Source organism: Sebastes umbrosus, chromosome 6 (genome assembly GCF_015220745.1).
Source record: "Sebastes umbrosus isolate fSebUmb1 chromosome 6, fSebUmb1.pri, whole genome shotgun sequence".
Taxonomy (NCBI): domain Eukaryota; kingdom Metazoa; phylum Chordata; class Actinopteri; order Perciformes; family Sebastidae; genus Sebastes; species Sebastes umbrosus.
This window is the reverse complement of record NC_051274.1, coordinates 32,425,501-32,449,453: the sequence shown is the minus strand read 5'-3', so window position 1 is coordinate 32,449,453 and position 23,953 is coordinate 32,425,501. Positions and strand designations below refer to the sequence as shown.

Genomic DNA, 23,953 nt, shown 5'->3' with positions numbered 1-23,953 from the left:
TACCTTAACCTAAAGAAGTTGTAGTTGTGTTGCCTAAACCTAAAGAAGTTGTAGTTTTATTGCCAAAACCTAAAGAAGTTGTAGTTTTGTTGTTTAAACCTAATGAAAATGTAGTTTTATTACCTTAACCTAAAGAAGTTGTAGTTTTGTTGCCTAAATCTAAAGAAGTTGTAGTTTTGTTGCTCAAATCTAAAGAAGTTGTAGTTTTGTTGCCTAAACCTCTGGAAGCCTTTTTGTTCGTGTTCAAAACGTTTCATTCAGTTTTACAACATGTTAGAACGTGTTGCTTTCACTTTTACAACGTAGTAGGTCCCTAATGACCCACATATGTGGTGCTTATAGCAACTGATAACGCCTATTTAATTGCCTGATAACAGTCGAATCGGGTGCAATAATCATGCAGTAAAAAGTAGGACAACAGATACATCTACTGTATGTATGCACAGGATAAAAACAGGATTAAACCTGCAGTCCAGAGTGCTCAACATTCTTACATTCAAAGTGCCTCCAGAGAGAAAAACCACCAGCTCCATAAATGTGAAGTTCATGTGATCGTGTGGTTAACGAGTTAAAGCCAAATAAAAGATTCATGACACTGGGACCAAGCTCAGCCCCTTTAAAGAATGACTTTATCTACTCTTATCTCTTTATCTACAGTATATTCTGCATAATTTCTTCCCATTTTAATAGCACCCACTGAACATGTTTCCCTGCAGCATCGCTCTCTCGGTGTGCACAGCCAGCTGCAGTGAAGTCTCTTTCTAAAGAGAACGTCAATGGATGGTTGCCAACACTGGAGCGCAACCTGCCTTTCTTATACACTGCTCCACATCCTAAGAATCAGCTGTGCTTTGAGCGAAAGGGACTTTTCAAATTTACATATAAACAAGTTAACTGCTTTTATTGTTTAGGAACTTTAGAGCAAATTTAATATATTTTTGAGGCATTTTTCCCAAGTGGTCATGAGCCAAACTCGGTGAACGAGTCATTAAAGCTTTTAATGAAATTACTCCGGAATCAGAATATATTTGTGTCTCTTAAATCCTGCTCCTTAAATGTTTATTGCTTTCACATGTTTTTCCAGCACGGTAGCCTTGGATGTGATGCAGCTTAATGTAGCCAGTGTGAAGTACAGCACTTCACGGTTTGTTTACTTCGACTGAAATGTGCTTTTAAAAAAAATGAAATCACGGCAAGGACTGAAAGTCGGGATGTCTCGGCCTCTGCTGCTTTAATTTTGACCATTTGTTTCACTTAATAACTGTAAAGTTTGAGCACTGTATGGAACAAAGCTGTGATATTTGCATTGCATAATGGAAGCCTCACCGACTCAGGCTAATTTGACCATCTCTACAGTTTTTCTCCGGTTATTTGGTCCCTCAGTGCTATCCCTCCGCTTGCATTAGTAAAAGTGACTAAGTTCAATAGATTTACTTTCTCCTTGGCCAGCCATTAACCCATTCACACACACACACACACACACACACACACACACACCGTCTCTCCTCATCTTGTTTGCATGGGTGAGGCGATCGGCAAAATGGATTTCTAGGATTACACCAAATGGCTGCTAACACAATCAGAACTAGCTAAAGAAATGTGATTGGAGCCAATTGGAGCGACAACGAAATCTCATCAGCAGCTTCTGAATTGGTCGCCATGCTTGGGGGACCACCTGAGATGTGTGTTACAATTTCATTTCGTAAGAAAATCGAATATATGCGCGCCGCTCCCCCCCCCACCCAAAAAAAAAAAAATCACTGACTGCAGCCTCTGCCTGTTAATCAGCATTATTCTCTGCACTGCTTCGCCCGTGGCAGCCTCAGTGCAGCACGATATAAATTATTATTAATTTGATTGAGAGACAGATCACTTTATAATGGTAAATTCATTAAGTCTATCTTACATATTTAAAAAGGTGTTCTGGCTGCACTGCTGGCTTTTCCTGCAAGAGCTGAACAAAGACGTGCGCCAGCCTTGTAGTAACCAGAGAGAGAGAAAGTGAGAGGGCACACGCACATACAGAAGGGACCTATTACTTCTGTTTCCATGGTAACAGCTGCTTGGTTGCTTTGTCGCCATAGGAGACAGGTTTCCCTAGGAGATGAATCTGTCGTGTGTGTGTTCCTGTGTGTGTGTGTGCGTGTGTCTGTGGAGATAGCGTTTTGCCAAGGCCGTCTGTGCATCCCACAGAGGCCTCGTTTTCAGCCCTGAAAGGCTGGATAGAAAATAGGTGTGGTCTGTTGAAACGCCACTGATGCATTTCCTCCCCTTATATAGGCATACAGAGAGTAGCTCCTCCTGCTCGACGGGGGAGAGGACAGACTGGAAGCTTCTATCAGACCACAGTCGGGGAGGATTTTTATGTCACTGATTTTTTTTTTTGTTACTCCTTTGTGTGATATTATTATCTAATAAAATAAGATTCAGCTACTATTTTACTACATAACCAACCGTAATGAATACAATATCTACATAGAATAAACAGTTTTACAAATCTTTTGTTCTCCCAAGGTTGCATTTTGCGAATGCTGTAGATGTAGACAGGAAAGATGAGGAGAGAAGGACGGCTATGACATGCAACAAAGGTTCACCGGCTGGTAGCGAACCAGGGACGTTGCAGTTATACTGTCTGGGTCTTAAACCTGCAGTAGGCAGAATGTTTTTGGCATCATTGGGAAAATTCCATAATAACCTTTCAGCATATTGTAATTCAAGTGTTCTGAGAGATAACTAGACTTCTGCACCTCCTCATGGCTCTGTTTTCAGGCTTTAGAAAATCTACACCGTGACGGGAGACTTTCACCAATCACTTGTCATTCAACGGAAGAAGCTGTCAATCACTCGTGAACTCTGATTAAAACGGTCAAACTAGGCAACACAGATCAAATATGAATCAATATTCTGTTACTGTAATGCCTATTTCTCTCCTCAAATGTTTTTAGAAACATCTTGCAGTTTACTGTTTAGCTGTAAAATTAGAAAGTTTGCTCCGGCTGGTGGGCGGTGCTTGGTATTTCCTCAACCTGATCTCAACATGTCTGCCGGGTCACAAACTTCCCGCTATTAGAATGCATTGATTTTCAAGGTACAATGTTCATTATCATATTTATCATTCTACAACACAGGGTTATATAACTAAATGCTACAGTTGTAGTCCCTTTATGCTACTCACAACAAGAGTCACACTCAACCCAGGACACATCGCTCAGTCCTGACACCTCCCACCATCACACTCTTCTTCACTCAATGCATTGAGCAAGTCTAAGGTCAGATGTGCAATCATAAATCTCTTCCTCCTGTCCATAGTGAAGGTTAGCCTATGACTTATGATGCAGCTCTATCACGCACAGTAGTAGACAAAAGGCGTTGCATTCTCTACCCGCTGGAGGTATAAAATGCCATTTTTTTTAATCTGGCTTTATCTTGACAGTTAATAACAATAGAGGGTGTTAAATAACACACTCTAGGAAAAGTCAAAGATTGGGGGACTTACATTATATTTTTATTATAATACAAAGTTACATACAATTGAAAAACAGACACAGGTAAATTTTTCCCTGTTGCCAGTTCCACTATAGGCCAGCAGACGCTTCGCAAACTTACTTATCTTTATTTAATTGCATTATTACACTCTGTCCTCTTCTTTTACAGTACGTGATGTTCATACAACCTGAACCTGCACTGTGCCACCTGCCCACTCGCTGTGTGTTCTTATAATATGTTCTTGTGCATGTGTGTGTGTGTAACAGAAATTTGCCAAGGGCCAGACCCTGCTGGACATGGTGTGTGGCCATCTGAACCTGCTGGAGAGGGACTACTTTGGCCTGACTTTCCAGGACACGGACAACGCCAAGGTCAGACACTGACACACAGAGACACACACATACACACACACACTCATTAAGATATCTTACTTGAGGAAGTTGAATATCTTCATTATAAGATCTGTAACTGAACCTCTGTCGCTCGAGGGAAATTTTGTCCCCGATTAGAAACTATACCCTGAATCAGCTGGTGTGAAGTCCAAAATTATTTTCCAAATAGTAGGAGAGACCTCACACATACACACAGATGAGGTGCATGCATGCACTGGGTGTTTAGTACGTGAAGTTCTTACCTATAAAATAAAATCTGTCATGTGGACACATTGCTGTTTATCTACTTTAAAGCTACATTTTTACGAACCCTCAGAATTCGAACCTGTGGTTTACTGAATAGTACTCTGGCACAAAATGGGACTGTAGAGCATGCGTCTTTATTTGTTAACGATGTTTTTCTTGATCCATTGTGGTTTGCAAGCAGCACGCTATTTTATTGTGTAAAGTACAATAGACTTTAGTTCAGAAGCTCTTCTGTTCTGGGATTATTATTGATATTATGTGGGTGGTCATTTAGTTCCTTCTCTGGTGGAAATCTTTGTAGAGTCCAACGCCAAATATATGTGTTGACAATGAATTTCTTTAAACCTGCTTTTAATAGATTTTTGGGTCGGATTTTGTCACTGACTTCAGAGCAAATGTCAAGCAGCCTTTCAGCCGAGCAGCCCATTTAACCAGACTGTTTTCCCAGGTGTTATGAAGCGGCGAGTCCCCCGGTTGCCCTTTTAACCGTACTTAACCACATACAGCCTGAGAGTGGCATACATGGCCTTTAACCTTTTGAAATGTGATTAGACAGTATGGCCTTTTAAAAAATGGTGCACAGCGCTACAGAGCACCATGAAAGCTTGAGTGACATTAAGCGCAGAGAGTTGGACTCAACTGGCATTTATAGCCCCAATATTGATGCTTTCAGTGTTTATAAAGCCTTCATCCGTTTTCTTGTAGTATGAATATATTTGGCTTTCAACTAGGGAACAGATATAAAAAGGGAAGAGCAGCCAGTGATGTACAGTTCTTAAAAGGGCTCTGAAAAATGTGAATATGGATCATTTTGCTGAGGTTGAATTTCTCAAAGGGACTGTCTCTTTCTTTCTTTATCAGCATTGGTTGGATCCCTCCAAAGAGATTAAGAAGCAAATTCGGGGTAAGTTCAGCACACACACGCACACACAGTCCAACAAATCCACACGGATATAGCAGTCCTTCACAAAAAAGAACCTTTCTGGTGGTTTGTCCACAGTTGGTTCCTGGATCTTTGGATTTTCTGTCAAGTTCTACCCTCCAGACCCGTCTGTGCTCATTGAAGACATCACCAGGTAGGTGTGAAAACAACAACAACACCAGCACAACTCACAATTGTCTGAAGCTAATATGTTGAATTGCCTTGAGGATATTTTTTGTTTTGGCAGGATTTATAGAGAGAACATGTTGCCTTTGGAGGCAATTGTGAAACTGTGAAAACTCTGCAGATACAGACACCACCACACACTTCTAGTGATGATTGATAGGGATTACTTATTACTTATTACTTATAAAAAATGCCAGGAAGAAACAGTGTCACTAGTGACAAATCTATATAGGAAGTACACACTATTGTACTTTATTACACGGCTTCGTTGAATACTCGATTCTGATTGGTCAATCACAGCGTTCTGCGGTCTGTAATTTCTTTAATGCAGACCGTTGCTATGGGCATAGTTCTGATGTCGGACTCTGGCAGACTGTTTTTGTGTCAAAATATTGATTTCTTAAGTAAGTAGCCGTGTAATAAGCGGGATAATGTACAGCTAGCGGGTCATTGTTGTGAAAGAATCCCCTTCAGGACACCTCTCATCGCCCTGAAGGGGATTCTTTCACAACAATGACCCGCTAGCTGTACATTATCCCTTACATAACACACAACATTGTACTTAATCTAGTAAACATACACACTGGAGTCCACAAGAGTAACGGTTATCCCAGCAGTAAATTAGCTAACAGTTACTTAGCCTAAAATGTTGTATTAGAAACATATTAGCCACAGACAACTAAGCTAATGGCTAACTCATAGACTGTATATAAAAAGTGGATGGTTGGTTTGTGGACTGCCATTTTGAAGCCTCGAGTTTGGCATTTTGGCCGTCGCCATCCTGGCTTTTTGCAACCAGAAGTGACACGAGAGGGTGGAGCTAAGTACAAACGAACGCTGAATAAGACATTCTAGGTGACCAACAAGGTTATAATTAACTGTCATGAACTGAAAACACTCTTTGAAATGGTTAAAGTTGTAAGACGAAAACACAGACAACTCCCAGACCGGACAACGCCGTGGTAGCGACCAGTCAATCACAAAATAGCCACGCCCTAAATCATCCCCTGCTTTATGGTCTATTTGACTCTAAATGGGACCATAACTTACTAAATGAACATCATGCTGTATTGAAGAAGACTTGAAACTAGAGATTGAGACCATAAACTCATGTTTACAATGTTTACTGAGGTAATAAATCAAGTGAGACGTAGGCTCATTTTCTCATAGACTTCTACACAATCAGACTTCTTTTTGCAACCAGAGGAGTCGCCCCCTGCTGGCTGTTAGAAAGAATGCAAGTTTAATGTACTTCTGCAATGGTTTCACTTTTTAGACCCCAGAATTGCCCACTGGGCTAGCTTAGCTAGCAGTCTACAGAATGCAGAAAAACAAAATTAAAAATCCCAAAACAGCCATCATAAAAAGAGTGCCTACAGATACTGTAATTCTTCAACAAGTGCATTTGGGAAGTAGATAAACAATGCCTGTCAAAATGCATGCATTCATTTTTGACAAGAGGCTGATTGTCAGTTAAAATTTAACTGCTATAAATACTGTGCCAGTGGCGGTTGCTCCTAGCAACAGAATAATCAACTGCTGGTGGCAGAACAAGCCTTGATCATAAGACATTTTTGTTGTTGTTGTTGAGTGTCTTGTTAGCACTATGTGCTGGACACCATGTGGTGCAGGACACCGAAATAACTAAATCAAAATCCATTTATCAATAGAACTTCCTTTGGACACAACACAGTTGACAATATTGTGACAGCATGATCTTTGCACAAAGATAGGCCAGTGTAAACCTTTTCAAACTAGACAACATAAACGTTCTTACTGGGCCCCTTTGTATTTCCTTTTGCAATAATGCAGTGGCTAACAGGAAGTAAACTTGGACCAAAGCTGTTGCCCTAGCAACAGAATGGCAATAAAAAGGTCTATATATAGGCCTAATACAGTGGTGGACAAAATACTCTTTTACTTCATAAAAGTACTAATACCACAGTGCAGAAATACTCTGTTACAAGTAAAAGTACAAAAGTATTAGCATCAAATGGCTCCTTTCAGAATAATATATATTATATTATTGAATTACAATTATTGATGCATTAATGTGTTCGTTACTTTACTGTTGCAGCTGGTCAAGGAAGAGCTTATTTTTTTACTTGCTGGATAGCTTGTGAATTTCACCAAGGAATCAATAGTCAAAAGTTTTATCTTAACCTATAATAATACATGATAATATTAATCTCAATCTGCAAAAGTAACTAAAGTTATTAAATAAATATAGTGTAAGTAGAGTTAAAAGTATAATATTTGCCACTGAATTGTAGATGAGTATAAGTATAAAGTAGCAGCAAATGGAAATACTCAAGTAACGTACAAATACCTTAAAATTGTACTCAAGAACAGTACTTGAGTAAATGTACTTAGTTACTGTCCACTACTGGCCTAATGTCTATTTTCATGTACTAGACCATTGTGTAAAGTGTATGTACTTTATGTACTCTGTACAGACATATATATAGATATATTGAAGGTTATGGAACATTTTTAGGCTTTTGTCAAGACCAAGTATCACAATCATGACCAAACCAAAGAACAACGTCAAAAAGGTTGTAGTACAAAAGTGTGTATAGATGTCATAAATGACCCATATGGAACTGTTTAAAAGGTCTGTTCACCCAAATCACACAAAAACACATTTTGGTTGTGAGATATTTCATGCCGATGGAGTTTGTGGTTTGTGGTGCTCAACGTGTTTCATATAAAACTTTCCCAAAACAGCATTCGAGTTACTCTCTTGATAATCCACTCTGACAAGAGTTCTCTCTATAAAATGTTTTATTTTCATTAGGAAACATTTAATGCTGGATTAAAGAATTAATTGTTGACAGTGAGGTCTGTGGATTGTCTTAAATATCTTGGAAATTGTTTCTGGAAAGACATTTTGCCGTCGAGTTTTTAATGAATTTCCACCACATTTCTAAGTGAATAAGACCTAAAAACCTCAACAAATAGCCACTGGGAGTAAGCGGAAAAACAAAGTACTTTTGGTAATTTGAGTGAATTACCTTTTACTGCGTGACAGGCCCAGATGTAGATCAACTCAATCCATGTTTAGAAGCTTGAGGATGACAGGAATGTCATTGGATTTACATGTATTTGGTCATTGTCCAGTATTGGACAAAGTCAACATTTTGATCTGATGGTGCCGCTTAATGAAATTCGGGGGATCGCCAAAGTCACTAAGATTCATCCTCTAAGCAACATGAATATCAAAAAATGCAAAATGTCATCCATGACAACCCATCCATTAGTTGTTGAAATATTTCAGTCTGGGAAGAAGTGGACCGGCTGACAGACACAAAGCAACGTATCGTCATACAATGGTTCATATGATATCTTACGAAAAGCTATTCCTAATTTTTTCATGTGTTTTCCTACGAATGTCCAGCAACACGTGATACACTTGTCAATTTCCGCTCCAGTCTTTTAAAAAAATAAACTTCCGTATTCACTGGAAATAACTTGGTTAGGTTTAACCAACAAAACAAATTAGTTAGGTTTAGGAAAAGATCACGGTTTGAGTTAAAATAACTCCAGATGTGGCATAGTACGGAAGTTACATGACAAATAAATCAACGTTGACTTCTGGTTTCACACGGGGTACAAACACCGGTCTCCTGGGCGAAAATCCGGTGTTTTTTGGCCCATCCATTCACCCCGAACCTTCCCCGATGCAGCACAAAGACATTGCGGTCTCTAGAGCAATGCCACTATCATCGCTAAAAACATAAAATAAGGACTGTGACTGGAAAGTTCAGCAGTGGTTCTTCCAGATATTTCCTAAAGATTGAAAACAAGTGTCAGCAGCTTTCTGCCTCCACCCCCTTCCGTTTCTTTAGGTACTACCTGTGCCTGCAGCTGAGGGACGACATTCTGTCCGGTCGTCTGCCCTGCTCGTTCGTCACCCACGCCCTTCTGGGCTCCTACACTGTCCAGGCCGAAGTGGGAGACTACGAGCCAGAAGAACACGGCCCAGACTACGTCAATGACTTCCGCTTTGCACCCAACCAGACACGTGAGCTGGAGGAGAGAGTGATGGAGCTGCACCGTAACTACAGGTCAGTGAAAATATCACTCCATTAATTAAATTGAATGCCACAGGGATAACAGCTGGTGTGTTTATGATTTGTGGGATGAATATGAAAGAAGTGATGAATCAGGTTTTGGTGTTTGTGTTGTAGGGGAATGAGTCCAGCAGATGCAGAGGTGAACTTTCTAGAAAATGCCAAGAAGCTCTCAATGTATGGAGTGGACCTGCATCACGCTAAGGTACAGAGATAAAACTTAAGGCCCAGACACACCAACCCAACATTAAAGAATTAGCAGCGACAAAGGCCGCCCGTTGAGTCACCTCACGTCGCAAAAAAGTTGCACTCGAACACTCTGCAAAGACTACAGCCGACGGCCAACTACCACGTACGTTCTGCGCCTGCGTGAGAAGAAAGAGCTCTCCACACCAGCAGGTCGATACGTACATGAAACAAAGCGGCGTTTGCCGACCATTTACACACCACTCTCACTCACATCTTAGCTTCATTCCAGATGTTCATGTCGCTGTGAAAATATCCGTGCGTTGGAATGATCAGATGAGATGAAGATGAAAAATGAGAAGAGCCTTCTGTGTTTTTCCTCTTGGCTTTACTCGTTGATTTGCTTTCCTCACTTCCGTTTCTCTTCTCGTGCACTGGTTCGTTTTAGCTGAATAGCCAATCAGAGTGATTTCTCTCACCGACGGGCGCTGTCGCTGATTCAACATGCTGAAACGGCTGAAAAAACTTTGCCACGGGCAGACTAGAGCCAACGATGCGGGACACACCGAAAAAACTAGGCCGACGGACGCTCCCCGACGGCCTCAAACTGTCCGACAGTCGACCGTCGGCTTGGTGTGTCAGGGCCTTTAGGTACTGCCAGACTGTTCATCTGTCGACGATTTTGTCGGAGGTTTCCTGACGCTCAATGCTTGTGTTCACCAGGATTCAGAAGGAATTGACATAATGCTCGGCGTGAGCGCCAACGGTCTGCTCATCTACCGAGACCGTCTGAGGATCAACCGATTTGCCTGGCCAAAAATCCTAAAGATCTCTTACAAGAGAAGCAACTTCTACATCAAGATCCGCCCAGGAGAGGTAAATCAAAACCGTCATTATCATGTTTTTTGCACCTTGCTTGGTGTTCACTGTGCAATTACTGCCAGCACATTCCCACTAGAACAGCTCACGACAGTCATTCTGGCAGAGCGGAAGCTACTGGAATGAAGGATAATTTGGTAAAGAGCCACATTTCTATTTCATGGTTTCACAGTTGTTAAAATTACATTATTGTCTCTCTTGACTTGTCCCAAACAGCATAAATAGTCATTTCATGGTTTGATAAAAGTGTTACTGCAGCAAGCCATGTGACAACTGACAAGGACATTATTTATAGCCCTCAGAGATATCGTTTTCTTAAAGATTAGGGCTGATAGGTCATGTTTTTATTCTCCTCCTTCGTCTCTCTTCCTCTATGGTGACTTTAAAGCGTGATTAGCCAGTCGTGAGGATTTGCACTTTCATCAAGGATTTTACTTGAAAATGTTAGAGCCACATTATGTTCGTTCTGCTTTTAAACTCTATAATATTATTATGATTTTGCTGTTTTTTTACTTCATTCTTTGGCCTTTGGAGTATCTGCAGTGTGTTTTACATCCACTGTTAAACTGACATTGATGTCTTCATAGCGAATACCGAGGCCATTCTGTGCACATACTTTGTTCAGCAGATCTATCCTCTTAAGTCAGCTGTCACTTCAAATTTGCCTGGAGGGTCGTCATTGTGTTTTAAAACCCTTTTATTTGAAACTGTCCCCGCAGATTTTGTTTTGTGTGGGACAAGATTTGGCTTCCTCTCGTAAAAGGACTAGTCCTAATGTTTAAAGACGTGTTATATTGCTAATAACATATTGATTTGAAGCGTCTTCTTCTGCTCACGCTACTGAACATCTGATGGAGTGAGTGCATGACCGGCTAATTTGTGGGGTGGTTAGAGATGGAAAATCCACCTGACCAAGAAAATATTTCTGCGAGTAAACAGAAAAACAGCATTGATTTCTCCATTGCTGCGGAGTAAACACAATTCACCCTGCCACCATCGCTCCCTTCACTCCCCTTTTCTTCTTCACCTCCCTTCCTCATCCGCCATCACTCCTTTCCCTCACCGCTCAGTATGAACAGTTTGAGAGCACCATAGGCTTCAAGCTGCCCAACCATCGGGCCTCGAAGCGATTGTGGAAGGTCTGCATTGAGCACCACACCTTCTTCAGGTAGGACTTGATACTCACAGATACACAGGTGGACACTTTTTTCTGCACTGTAGTGGTTGCACCCTGCATGAACTGTTAACACTTGGCACAATCGAGCTATCCTCTCATTATCCACTCATTATATAAATGTGTTGAAACATTTTTTTCCCACAGGTCCCACAGTTCTGTATAATTTCTTTGAGAGGAACTGATATGTAATTGTAAATTCATAGAAAGGTTTCTGATTCTTGGTAATTTGCTACTAATTTGAGCTAAAATGGAGACAGAGTTCAGTTGGTACACTTCTAATTAATTAATTCCAATTATTTGCAATTGTAAGCTGGAGAGTCTTTTAATCGGTGCACAGCACGGCACAGCATGAAATTTGTCTACAGGCAAGCATGCAATTCAGCCCTTATGCTGTGTTCACACTATGAGCAAAAAAAGCAACTCAACGGCTAAGCGTGGCTAGCTACATTGTCGCCGAGTCGCTGTTGAAGTGTTGTTCAAGCGCTCGTTGACGTTATGACGCTAAATAGCAATGGGAACTGGCTAATGTTATCTTTGGAGACAGAACAAGGTGAAACAAGAACATGTGATTGGTTGACGCTTCACTGCGTCATTAGAGTGCTGAAAAAAGTTGAGACCAAGCCCCCAGGAAGTGCGCTGGGCTTTGAAGCAAATTTTCGTAGTGGCCTAAAAACTTCCATGTCCGTCATGTGATGCCATTGGGCCCAAAGAGACTTTTTCCCATAGACTTACACTGAAACAGAGACGTAAATCAGCAAATCATTTTTTAGGAGTTAAATCAACTTCCTAGTATGAACACTTGAATAGCCCTCATTTAAATCACTACGTCCTAAAAGTTGTAAAATGCACTAACAGCTGAATTCAGAGTTATTTCCCTTATTTCCAGTTTGTAGCTTCATGTCACCGGCTTCCATTGAAAATGACTTGTAGCCTGTGGCTGTGTCACTGCTAGTGTGACACAGCATCAGTGTAAAGTTTCCGATAATAACAGATTATTTCCTTGAGTTTAAAGGAATTTCTGTCAGTTTTTCCAGTCAACTTTAAAAAGAACATTGATACCACTTTCATGTCAGCTAAATCCGGGAGCTGGTTAGCTTAGCTTACGACTACAAACTGCGAGCCTGGCTCTGTTTGATGGCAACAAAATCTGCCCACCAGCACTAAAACTCATAAATTAACACAGAATATCCCATCCGTTTATTCCACACAAAAGACAAAGTATAAAAGTGTATAATTTACATGATGTGGTTGCATGGGGCCAGACTATTTCTTGGCTAGGCACAGTCATTTCCTGGAGTCTCCAGGGCAGAGCCCAACTGAAATAATAGTCTTAGATCTTTGTCTATATTTTCCTGTCTATAATTACAACCAAATCACAGACTGTAGTTCTTTTCAGAAAAATGTTAGTAAATTAGGGACCAGTAGAATAAACCCCTATAATGTTCTAAACTGTCATTAAGTAAAATATAAACCTTCCTGCAGGTTGGTTTCCCCAGAGCCGCCTCCGAAGGGCTTCCTTGTGATTGGCTCCAAGTTCCGCTACAGCGGGCGGACCCAGGCCCAGACCAGACAGGCCAGCGCTCTGATTGACAGGCCCGCCCCACAGTTCGAGCGATCCGTTAGCAAGAGGTACATGCTGCCCCGAAGCATTGATGGAGGTAAGAGCCCGGACGATTTCACCGTCCACACGGAGGTTCATATATATTTCAGGGATTATATTGTGAAGCAATAACTCGGCTCCAACCCTTCAGGTTTAGAAGATGGATTGATGGATTGATAGCAATGTCTGCATGAAAACATACTTTGAGCAATTTCAGCAACGGGGCTTATTGATTTTGTGTTATGGCCTTCAAAGTGAGGGGAGTCCCATGTTGTCAGAGCCTGAAATTCCTCGACAAAAACAGAAATAAAAGGCAGATTTTAACTTGTGATTTCATGTTAGAGCACAGCCTATCGATATACGTGACCCGATTACACACTGTAGATTATTGTCATGTGAAAGCTTTAACACTTGAGTCCAGGTGGTTGATGTTTCCCCCCCATTGCACTTCACCAGCCTCGGCTCTAGGCTACAGTATGGACCAGCTGTCCCAGAGAAGCTCCAGTGAACGCACACAGTTCATGTCCAGAGAAGACCTGGACCAAGAGGGCAGCCTGGACCTGGACCACGATCAGTACCACTATCAGGACCAAGACCAGGACCAGTACACAGACCAGGAGCTGGAGCAGAACGATGGTCAGGATGAAGATCAAGTTCACAGGCATGCTTGGGGCGCTCACATCTCAACGCCCACCAAGACTTTGGACCTCAAGGTACAAAGATGAGAGGATACGTTCAGATACACAGAAAACCTGCCTTCACTGCAGCCGAGATGACGGTTGGCGTGCTCCCAGCTTGGAGAAACAGACAGAAGCACCGACACCGGAGCAAAGCAATACAGTGCTATGGACGGGGCGGGCAAAAAACGTATTTTAGCCACCTAAAAAAATCAATATACGTGTAAGTGTACGCCATATTTAGAATATTTTCACCACTTTATCTTGCCGTCAGAAAGCCCTTTCCTTCTCCTTTCCGACGGGGAACTGAGCTGAAACTTATCTGTGCTCTCTACAAAGCCAGCAGGCTTCGATGACAAAAACAGTATAGATATGTTTCACTTTCAGTTCACTTCGCCGTTGGAAAATATTCTAAATATAGCGTATACTTAAACGGATATACATTTTTATCAAGCCTTTTTTTAGGTGGCTAAAATATGTTTTTCTGCCGTCCCCGTCCACAGCACCATATTGCTTTGCTTCGGTGTCGGTGCTCCTGTCTGTTTCACGATGCTGGGGGCGACCCGACCGTCACCTACTGTAAGTAATACACCTACTATGAATAAGTACCTCACTTCAAAACACCCGAACTATCCCTTTAATATATAGCTGTTAAAACAGGCTAAAACTTAGTATGAATGTCAATCAACAAATTAAATGAACACTCACCTGATAAACCTAATATTGCCTTTGACGAAACATACAAAATACACGGCTTCACCCCAAGTCAGAAAACTCATGAACTTCTAACTAATACTCCTCATCTTTCTCTTGCACATTCCCTTTTCATTTAAGACCTGTAATCACCATCCCTACTTTTTTAATTTCCCTTATTTCCAGCTCCTCTGAAGACTTATGAGACTTCTCAGAATGAGTCCTCTCCATTTCTTCAATCGTCTAACTTGACCTCTTTGCTGCCAATGATATATTTTTTTTAACCCAGCATCCTGCCTCTAACAGTTCTTCTCTTCCCCTCGCTGTAATGTTAACACACCCTGCTAACCTCTGCTCTGTTCTCTCTCTGACCTCTCCATCGTCCACCTCGTCCTCTCCTGCAGGGTGAGGAGGACGGCTCGCCAGTAGACTCAAAACCAGAGGTACTTTGGCCTTGGACCTTAGTGTCTGTCTGTGTGGTTTTGGTTGTTGTAGGTCATGCACCCGTACTCTGTGTTTTTGCTAAACACAACCGATCCTTTTTTTGATTGTTTGTCTCTGGAGGGAATGTTATTTCTTTTCATGTCATGATTTCCAGGATTCCACTGAGTATAAATCCATGGAAAGTGCATGAATCGATCTTCAGATGAATAGACACAAAATGTTTAATATGGATTTATACAGGCTCTTTCTTTCCTTTTTTTTCTTGTCTACCGACTGGAAAATGAGGCATTTAGCTCTTATCTAGAGTGACTGAAACAGTGGAAAAAAAGCTTTTTTTCTTCAATTGCCAACACATCTTTAACAGTGTCCCTGTGTGAAATTAGAGGGATTGATTGTTATTAGCAGGATAAACAGATGGCCCTTAAGCACTGTTGATGATTCAGTGATTCCCCAGTTGGCAAATCTCCTGGTACTCCAGCTGAGATGTGTAAAACTCTCATTATTGAACTTAGTAAGTATTTTTTTATGCAAAGCCGTCTATCTGGATGTATACTCTTATTTGTTGTAAATATTATTTATATGGTAAAGGTTAATCCAGTGTATGTAGTCTCGTATTATTCCTGTATGTGTGGTAGTGTTAGGAAATATTGACATTGCATTAGTCACTAAAGCGTCTGTTCATTTGTGGTTTTGTAATGCCTTCTCATCAAATCTTTGGATGAAGAAGTATGGGAATAATCCCCCTCTCCAAACACTTTCGCTCAGTCAATAAATGACTGCATTAATTATCAATTGGCTGACACTGAAATGGATTGTCCCTGACTTCTTGGCAGAACATTAAAAAGGCTTAACAGTTCTTAGTCAAAAGCCCCGCTGGTGTCGACTGTTTGTCTGTCCGTCTGGCCGCCTGCCTTTTTGACTCACCTGCAGCACTTTACCTCTTTGTCTCTGCACGCATCTGTTCTCCCCCCAATCCTCAACTTGCTTTGCTCAAAACCCCCTTCACTTCATCTCACTTGCCCCACCTCGGGCTCCCTCATCTGTCGGACAAGGATCTGGCCACGCATCGGCCCAAACAGGAGGTACTGCTTGCCCTCTCTCTTTGGCATGAACTGTGCGTGACCCTCACCAGGCACGCTTTGTGTTTGTCATCCATAACTGTGGCTGTCACTTACTATTATAACAAAGCAAACAGAAGCAGCAATGGAGCACACGCAGTTGTCTGGTGCACCACTTTCTTAAATGCAACAGGATAGTTTTGCATGTCATGTTTGGTATTTTATGAGCACTATTCACTGTTAAAATATTTGTTGTTATCTGTCTGGCCTGTGATCAGAGAATAATTACAAACCTCATGTTCGGGGCTTTGTGCTCCATCTTCCAAAGATTGGTAGGTGCTCACTACAGCATTATACCAAGGTATTTTTGTAAAAAAAAGTCGAGCAACAACAAAGCACTTTAATATACTATTAAATAGGGTTTGTCCCTGTAATCAGGATATTTTTAAACCTCCAGACCTTTATTTGAACCTCTTTTTATCTACAATGCTGCAAGCTAAAAGAAAAATGCTGATAATAATCATGATCTGAGTGCACTATAATAAGGTCTATGTCATCAGTACAGACAGACCTCTATCGTCCAACCATGTTTGGCAGCCTTTAATTCATCCTACCGCACAGTTGCATAACAGGACACAGACAGGCACGCCCCACACTAGGGCTGTCCTCCACCACAGAAATTCTTCGTCGACTAAGGCCCTGTTCAGACCTGGCATTAACATGTGTTTTGGGTGATCCAATCACAAGTGGGCAGCTCTGAGTACGTCGTAGAATGCGTCTCCACATGCGTCTTGAGTGGCCACTTGTGATCGTTTCTCACTTCCCCTCTCTATGTGCAAATAAACATGTAGTAAACACATGGCAAATACAGCAGACATCACAATGTAATATCACAGGAATGTCTGTAGTAATATCATACATATTTGTGAATTTGGGTACATTTTATCAACATAAAAATATAAGGTTATTGTCTGGACACTCGTGCTGCCAACACTGCCGCCTTTGCCAGGCAATGGTGGTGTAGAGAGCTTCAGAGCCGGGGATGAGAGTGAGCAAGCGAGCAGTTGAGTAGTTGAGTTGACGGTTCTTATTGTGGCTCAGGACACATTCTCACGTACACACTGCTAAAAGAATGTGGCCATATGTCACCCAGACCACCTCCGAATGTGGTCTGAGCGATCGGATATCAATGCATCCTCAATTCATCTAGAGTGCATTCACACCTGTACAGTACCTAGAGCTGTCCACTTGTGATCGGATCACCCAGGATGCATGTTAATGCCAGAGACTCATATGATTTTGTCGACTAATCGATTAGTTGATTTTATCGACAGATATGTCATGATTCTTTGAGTTTCTCCACAAAGAATCACACAAAAGTACCACTTTAAATCTTGTGTTTTCCAGAGATGTGCTCATAAGTTTCTTAGAAATAAATTATTCAGCATGAAAAAAAACATTAAAAAAAATGACTAATCAACTTAAGAAATCTTATCGGACTAAGACCAAAACGACTGATTAATTGACTAATCGACTAAGAGGGGGCAGCCCTACCCCACACCCTCATTAGGACAGCGCTAGCGTAAGAATTTTGAAATGAAACACTCAACTTAAATCCACATCTAGATCAACTGTAGAAATGACTGTAACCAGATTCAGAGATTAGATTCAGATCTAGGATTTTAAATTGTGTTAATTTGTGTCCCTGATGTGCCTTTCACTGTGTCGGCAGCAGTTCCTGGATAAGCCAGAAGATGTTCTACAAAAGCACCAGGCCAGCATCAACGAGCTGAAGAGGGCTTTGAGGCAGCCGAACAGCAAGATGGCCCAGAGGGAGAAACGCCTCTCCTCGGCTACTCCTCCTGGAGGAACCCCCGAGCGGAAACCAGTAAGAACCAAATCCTATTCCCAAGTTATAATACTCTATAATTTGTTTCCTACATATTACCATTTTCTAAAAAATGTTGTTGGTCACCCGTTTCGCACTCTGTCTGCTCCTTCCATTCTCTGTCAAAGTTTTGATTCCATGGAGCCAAAACACAGAAAATAAGAAAAAAACATCTTAAAATAGGGCTGTGTATTGGCAAGAATCTGGCGTACGATACGTATCATGAGTTACAATTCAATACTGTATATGGCGATACTGTAAGCAAAGCGATATATTGCGATTTTTGTAATCTAATTTTAGGAAAACTGTCATAGTATAAAGGACACACCACCATATGCAGAAAATCACACACATACACTGAGAGGGTGCATCTCTTTGCAAATGAAATAAGTATTGACTGAGTTAATCTTTGCATGTAAACTATTAATTAAAAATGTATACAGTATCACAAAACACAATATCACGATATTCGATATTTTCGATATTTTCTTACACCCCTATCTTGAAATCCATCAAAGTGTGACGCCCCCCCAAGGTTAATCACTGTTTTTCTTCACTACTCATTTACAGTAATTATGTTGGGTAACAATGATATCACAAGTGGAAGAGCAGCTATCTCTAGCTAGGCTAATGCAACTGTCTACTCTATGTCAACATAGGCTTATGAAGGAGAGCTGGATACTTACTCTAAAGGGGAAAAGAGTAAGACCTCCTCTATGAGTAGAGACACATTCTCTGTGACGCCTCGGACTGAAGCGAAGATGAGCAGCTGTCAAACAGCCAGGGACTCTTTAAAAACATCTCCCAGACAGGAAACAGACTTTAGAGCGCTAACGGATATGAACCCTGTGGATGACACAGCGGCAACTAACGGGCATCATGATTCTATATTAGCGAGGAATGCCATTCAAGAAAATGGATACGGATCTCCACATGAGGGGACTGTAGTGATCAACAGAGATGTGAGGCATTGTCAGTATGAGCATCGAGAGAGACCCAAGAGCTTCGAAACTCCGGTGGCTGTGGACTCTCTCCCGAAAGGCGACGGAGGCAGAACTGAGACAGACCTGAGCCCCGTGGGAGCCCAAGACTGCAACAAAACAGTCTCACACTCACACTCAGAAGTCACCAAAATAGTTCCTCTCAAGCCACAGAGATCAAAGAAGTCTGTGAATAAGGAGAACACAGGTGCCGTAAACACTCAAAGTCGGTCTGATAGAGGCGTCTTTGGTGCGACTGGGGACGCACAGATGACAAAATCAAAAGACGGATCCTGTGAGGCGGGAAGGAGAGTGGATGATAATGCTGCTCTGCAGTCAGCTAGAGATGTTGTCAAGGAAAACACAGGGGCCACCAGACACCACGGTGAAGCTGCAATGTCATATCAACAGCAAACTCTACTACATCAGCAGATTAAGAATGAGCTGTTTGGACAACAGGAGCTCAGAGACGGCAGAGGACAAAGTCTGTGGACGAGAGGAGGACACGAGGATCACTTTCAAAACAACTCAGAGAATCTCCTCTCTAGCTCCAAATTTCCAACAGCTCCCCCGCGAACTCTCCCTCTGAAAACGCCGTGGTCCCGAGACAGACAGAGCAACGTAGACAGCAGCCACATCCACTACCGGACGCCCAGCCAAGAAACAGCCAAGAGGAAGCAAGCGGTAAAACCCACCTGACCCCCCTAACCTGTTTGTCAAATCATCGGAAAGTAAAAGCATTGCATGAGCTTCAGGCGATGTCGTGCCGATCTTGTTTTTAAACCATCTAAAAACAAACAAATCACGCATACTTCAGAACTCATGTGGCTGTGTATGAGAAAGCAAAAGTTCACGTCCCTTGGCATCGCATCATTGACCGACTCAGTTCACGTCCATGGCCCAGAGAGCTTTTTGCTTTCCCTTGTTCCCCCCTTCGCATCTGCTTGGCCATTTTCAGAACGCTGCGGGCCTTTAAGCAAAGTTCCCCTATGCTTAAGCTTCAGGCGTCCCTTTTGTATCCCACCTTTAACTTGTCACGTTCACACCTGGTCTCTCCTTCCAACACCCTCACAGAATAAGAAGGTGGCTGCTGTTGCAAGGAGCGCAAGACCTTTTCCACCATTTTTTTTTCTTTCAAACCTCTTTTTTCCACATGATTTAAATCTTTTTTGTAAGTGGCTGAGAAGGGCATTTGAACCAAATGTTCTGCCTTGGCACCTCTGTGGCAACAGCAGAAAAATGAAAAAAGGCGATTAGATGTTATCACAGGCTGCAGAGCTGCCAAACCTCCTCAGGGCTTAGGCATTCATATGCTGCATTTACGAATATGAATACCTCTTTCCTGAAAGGGAAAAATCTAACCTTTCAGTGCATGGCATTACCATTGCACTTGCAGTCATTTCTGATGATGTCAACCTGTAAATTATACCCTATGTGCATGCTTTTGACAGTAGCGGTAAGCTTTAAAGTCTCTGGGAATTCTTATATGTGTGTTTATTATGTAAGTTTAGCACAAACCCTGAAGTTGATGGGGCTGCGTGATTATTTTGGTTGATATTGAGATCCCGATTATTTAACACGATTACTCATTGACTTTGGAAACATCACGCAGTTAGAAAGGCAATTTTGTGGTCTACACTTTAAAGTTAAATGCATCAATCTGGTGCACTTTGAGAGCAAAATTAAGAGGCTAAGTCTATGAGGAACTTTGTTTTCTTGTAAACAATTTAATCACAAACACATTGGTTGTATAGCTATTAGGGCTGTCAAAGTTAACGCGATCATAACACGTTAACACAAATTCGTTTTTAACGCCACTTATTTCTAATTTCTTTAATGCATTAACTTGCAATTTTTAGGTTGTAGCTGTGACACACTGACAGCTGTTGTTGCCTGTTGGGCTTTGAGTTTGTTTTTTTGTGCTAAATGCAGTACCTGTGAGGGTTTCTGGACAATATTTGTCATTGTTTTGTGTTATTAATTGATTTCCAATAATAGATATATACATACATTTGCATAAAGAAATCATATTTGCCCACTCCCATGTTGATAAGAGTATTAAATACTTGACAAATCTCCCTTTAAGGTTCATTTTGAACAGATAAAAAAATGTGAAACTATGGACAATCATGCAATTAATCGTGATGAAATATTTTAATTGATTGACAGCCCTACTAGATATGAACGGTGATGACACCGAAAAAAAGTCACACCCACAAAAAATACTAAACGAGACGGGGTTCATGGTTCAAGACAAAAGAAGACGAAAGCGCACCGCTGTAAAGGAAAGGGGTGCGCTGGATTTATAACACAAGACAAAACGAGAGCGTCATTGCAAAACGGAGTGCGGCACAATAATTGTTTAATGTTGATTATCTTGTTTTCATAATTGTTGGAAGCCAGAATTTTAAAGGTAATTGAAATTTGATTAATTGTGCAGCCCTTGTTGGTGGATGAATTAAGTGTTTACATTTTATGAATAATAATGCAGAGAAATCCGTCCAGTACAAAAGCAATTAGCATAAAAGCTGTTAGTAGAGAGCATTGCAAATGTGGTCTCTCTAAATGTGACAAATAATACTGAACTTCATGTCAACATACTGCTCTCTCTTTTTCTGATGAGATTACACACATGTTGCCTATAGCATAGATTGGTATCATGGCCTGTGGTTGTTGTAGTTTCTATATGCATAACTTAACACATATAAGTTTTATATTAATGTTTGCTTCCTGTTTGTTTGTCTTCTATAGGATACACCTCCCACACCTGCTATTTACGAGGAAGCTTTCAACGAAGCTTCAGTGAGTCGTCTCTCAGCTCCACCAGTCTCCTATTTGTTTTTCATCCATTTTAGCAATTCAAACTGCACTTTAACACATTTTTCTTCAAAATGTTTCCATCATTTTGTGTTTATGTGCAAAATTATTTCACTATTCTGGTTTCATTATAGGCACACTCTATAAATTCCTATCTAAATCAAAAGGGAAACCACACCACCACAATTCAAAACACATGATTTTGAACTGCTAAAGTTACACAACATAACTATTTATGATGCATAATGTGTTCTGATGATGTTAATGTTGTTCATAATTATTGGAAAACAACCAGTAGAGAAACTCACATTCTTTGATTATATAAGTAAAGATATTTGTAGTTTACACGGTCCGATGTCCTGTACTCCTCTCTGCAGAGGGAACCGTGGGAGAGACGTCTGGGCTCCGTCTCCGAGGACGACCAGGATCAGGACATCCTGTACCTGAAGGAGACCCACCTGGGCATCGAACGCAAATGCTCCAGCATCACGGTCAGCTCTACGTCCAGCTTGGAGGCCGAAGTGGATTTCACCGTCCTGACGGACCTGCACACGGGCATGGAGGAGTTCTCCAGGGGCATGACAGAGCTGGGGGAGAGGGAAATGTCACCCGACGTGGGTCTGTGCTTTGGCATGGACTTCGTCCAGCACCAGGGCCCCTGTGAACCACCTCCTCCGCTGGTGTCAGCCCCCATGTCCAGAGGAGCCAGCAGCAGCCCTCCGGCCAAACATATTCCGGCTGAAGAGGTCCGACCAGAGGTCAAACGGCCCGATGCGCAGGTAGAACAAAGTTTTCATATCAAGAGTGTTTGTAGCCTCTCCTCTCTTAGTTTGATTTGTTCAGGCAGGTAAGAATGCTATTTATAGGCACCTAAAAATATGTGTCCTCTTTCAATCAAACTGCAGTGCCCGTGAGTTTGGGTGTGAACAGGAATGTACCAACAAAAATGGCAAGAAATCATAAAAATGTTTTATACCAATATCTCCATGTGATTTTTAACTAGAAGCACATGAGAAATAAACACAAGAAAAGAGTGCAGGCAAATGGCTGGATTGGATTTCCCTCAATCTCAACCCCCCCGTCCTCCTCCTCTAACCATATCTCTTTGAGTGCCACCCAAGTTTCTGACAAAGTGTGATGGCAGGCCAACAAAGTGAGCTGTTGATGAGTTCATGCAAGTTCATACAAGATTGCGTTTGTATAAAAAAATTAAGTGTGATCACACCTGAAGTGTTTTTCAATGTGTTTTTCCGTGTCTGGTATTTTTATATTTAGCTTTATGATTTGAATTGTCAAAAAGCTAGATATATAAAGGTCTACAGCGTAAAAGGTGGAAAGAGTACTAGAATATTATACTCAAGTATTATTAGTTACTTTAAATACATTTTACTCAAGTAAAAGTACTTATGTAAAAATAAAAAGTAGGTCAGTTGAAGTATACTCTGAGTAAACGTTACTGAGTTACATTTTAAAAGGGGGGTATGATGATATATGATACTACTGTTAAATGAATACCTTTAGGCTACAACATAGATTGCATTAAATGTCAACTTAAACACAAGTGGAACAATATCAACAACAAAACGCCTTCTGTCCAAACCAACAGACACTCTGCAGTCTGTTCATACAACTGATTATCAATTAAAGATATATAACTGATCATCTTCCTCAATGCAGCCTTATTAGAATTAAACAGAAAAGAGACAAAACTCAGATAATTACTCTAAAATTATAGACATTAAAAATAAACCGAGCTATGGACACCATCATGGAGCCTGAAACTTCTTTTAGAATCAACCAAAGCAGAACAAAGTGGACATGTAAACAATATAAACTCCACAGCAGCTGAAGTTAAAACCACAAACATTACAGCAAAGAAGAGACTATAGATATAAAAACAGATATAAACACATATAAACCTGTTTTATATCTATAAAACAGATATAAACACATATAAAGCTGTTTTATATCTATAAAACAGATATAATCACATATTAAGCTGTTTTATATCTATAAAACAGATATAATCACATATAAACCTGTTTTATATCTATAAAACAGATATAAACACATATAAAGCTGTTTTATATCTATAAAACAGATATAAACACATATAAACCTGTTTTATATCTATAAAACAGATATAAACACATATAAAGCTGTTTTATATCTATGAGGAGAGACTGCTCAGTTACTGCGCACCACGTAGCGCGCACATTTAACTATGTTGCTAGGCAACGAAGTGATTA

At 41.0% G+C, this 23,953-nt stretch overlaps 1 protein-coding gene across 7 annotated transcripts in view; it reads left to right on the top strand.

Moving 5' to 3' along the window:
* Positions 1 to 23,953, top strand: part of si:dkey-178k16.1 (band 4.1-like protein 1) — a 59,622-nt gene that overhangs the window by 27,408 nt on the left and 8,261 nt on the right. For 2 of the 7 annotated variants that reach the window (XM_037772756.1, XM_037772751.1), the window contains exons 4-18: positions 3,753 to 3,857; positions 4,986 to 5,028; positions 5,125 to 5,200; positions 9,081 to 9,299; positions 9,423 to 9,510; positions 10,215 to 10,367; positions 11,441 to 11,538; positions 13,030 to 13,205; positions 13,604 to 13,860; positions 14,922 to 14,960; positions 16,014 to 16,043; positions 17,752 to 17,907; positions 18,567 to 19,571; positions 21,639 to 21,689; positions 22,082 to 22,483. In XM_037772756.1, coding sequence (XP_037628684.1) covers positions 3,753 to 3,857; positions 4,986 to 5,028; positions 5,125 to 5,200; positions 9,081 to 9,299; positions 9,423 to 9,510; positions 10,215 to 10,367; positions 11,441 to 11,538; positions 13,030 to 13,205; positions 13,604 to 13,860; positions 14,922 to 14,960; positions 16,014 to 16,043; positions 17,752 to 17,907; positions 18,567 to 19,571; positions 21,639 to 21,689; positions 22,082 to 22,483 — 2,898 coding nt within the window. The remainder of the gene's footprint in view (positions 1 to 3,752; positions 3,858 to 4,985; positions 5,029 to 5,124; positions 5,201 to 9,080; positions 9,300 to 9,422; positions 9,511 to 10,214; positions 10,368 to 11,440; positions 11,539 to 13,029; positions 13,206 to 13,603; positions 13,861 to 14,921; positions 14,961 to 16,013; positions 16,044 to 17,751; positions 17,908 to 18,566; positions 19,572 to 21,638; positions 21,690 to 22,081; positions 22,484 to 23,953) is intronic. The other 5 variants (XM_037772752.1, XM_037772754.1, XM_037772753.1 and 2 more) reach the window with 5 other exon arrangements.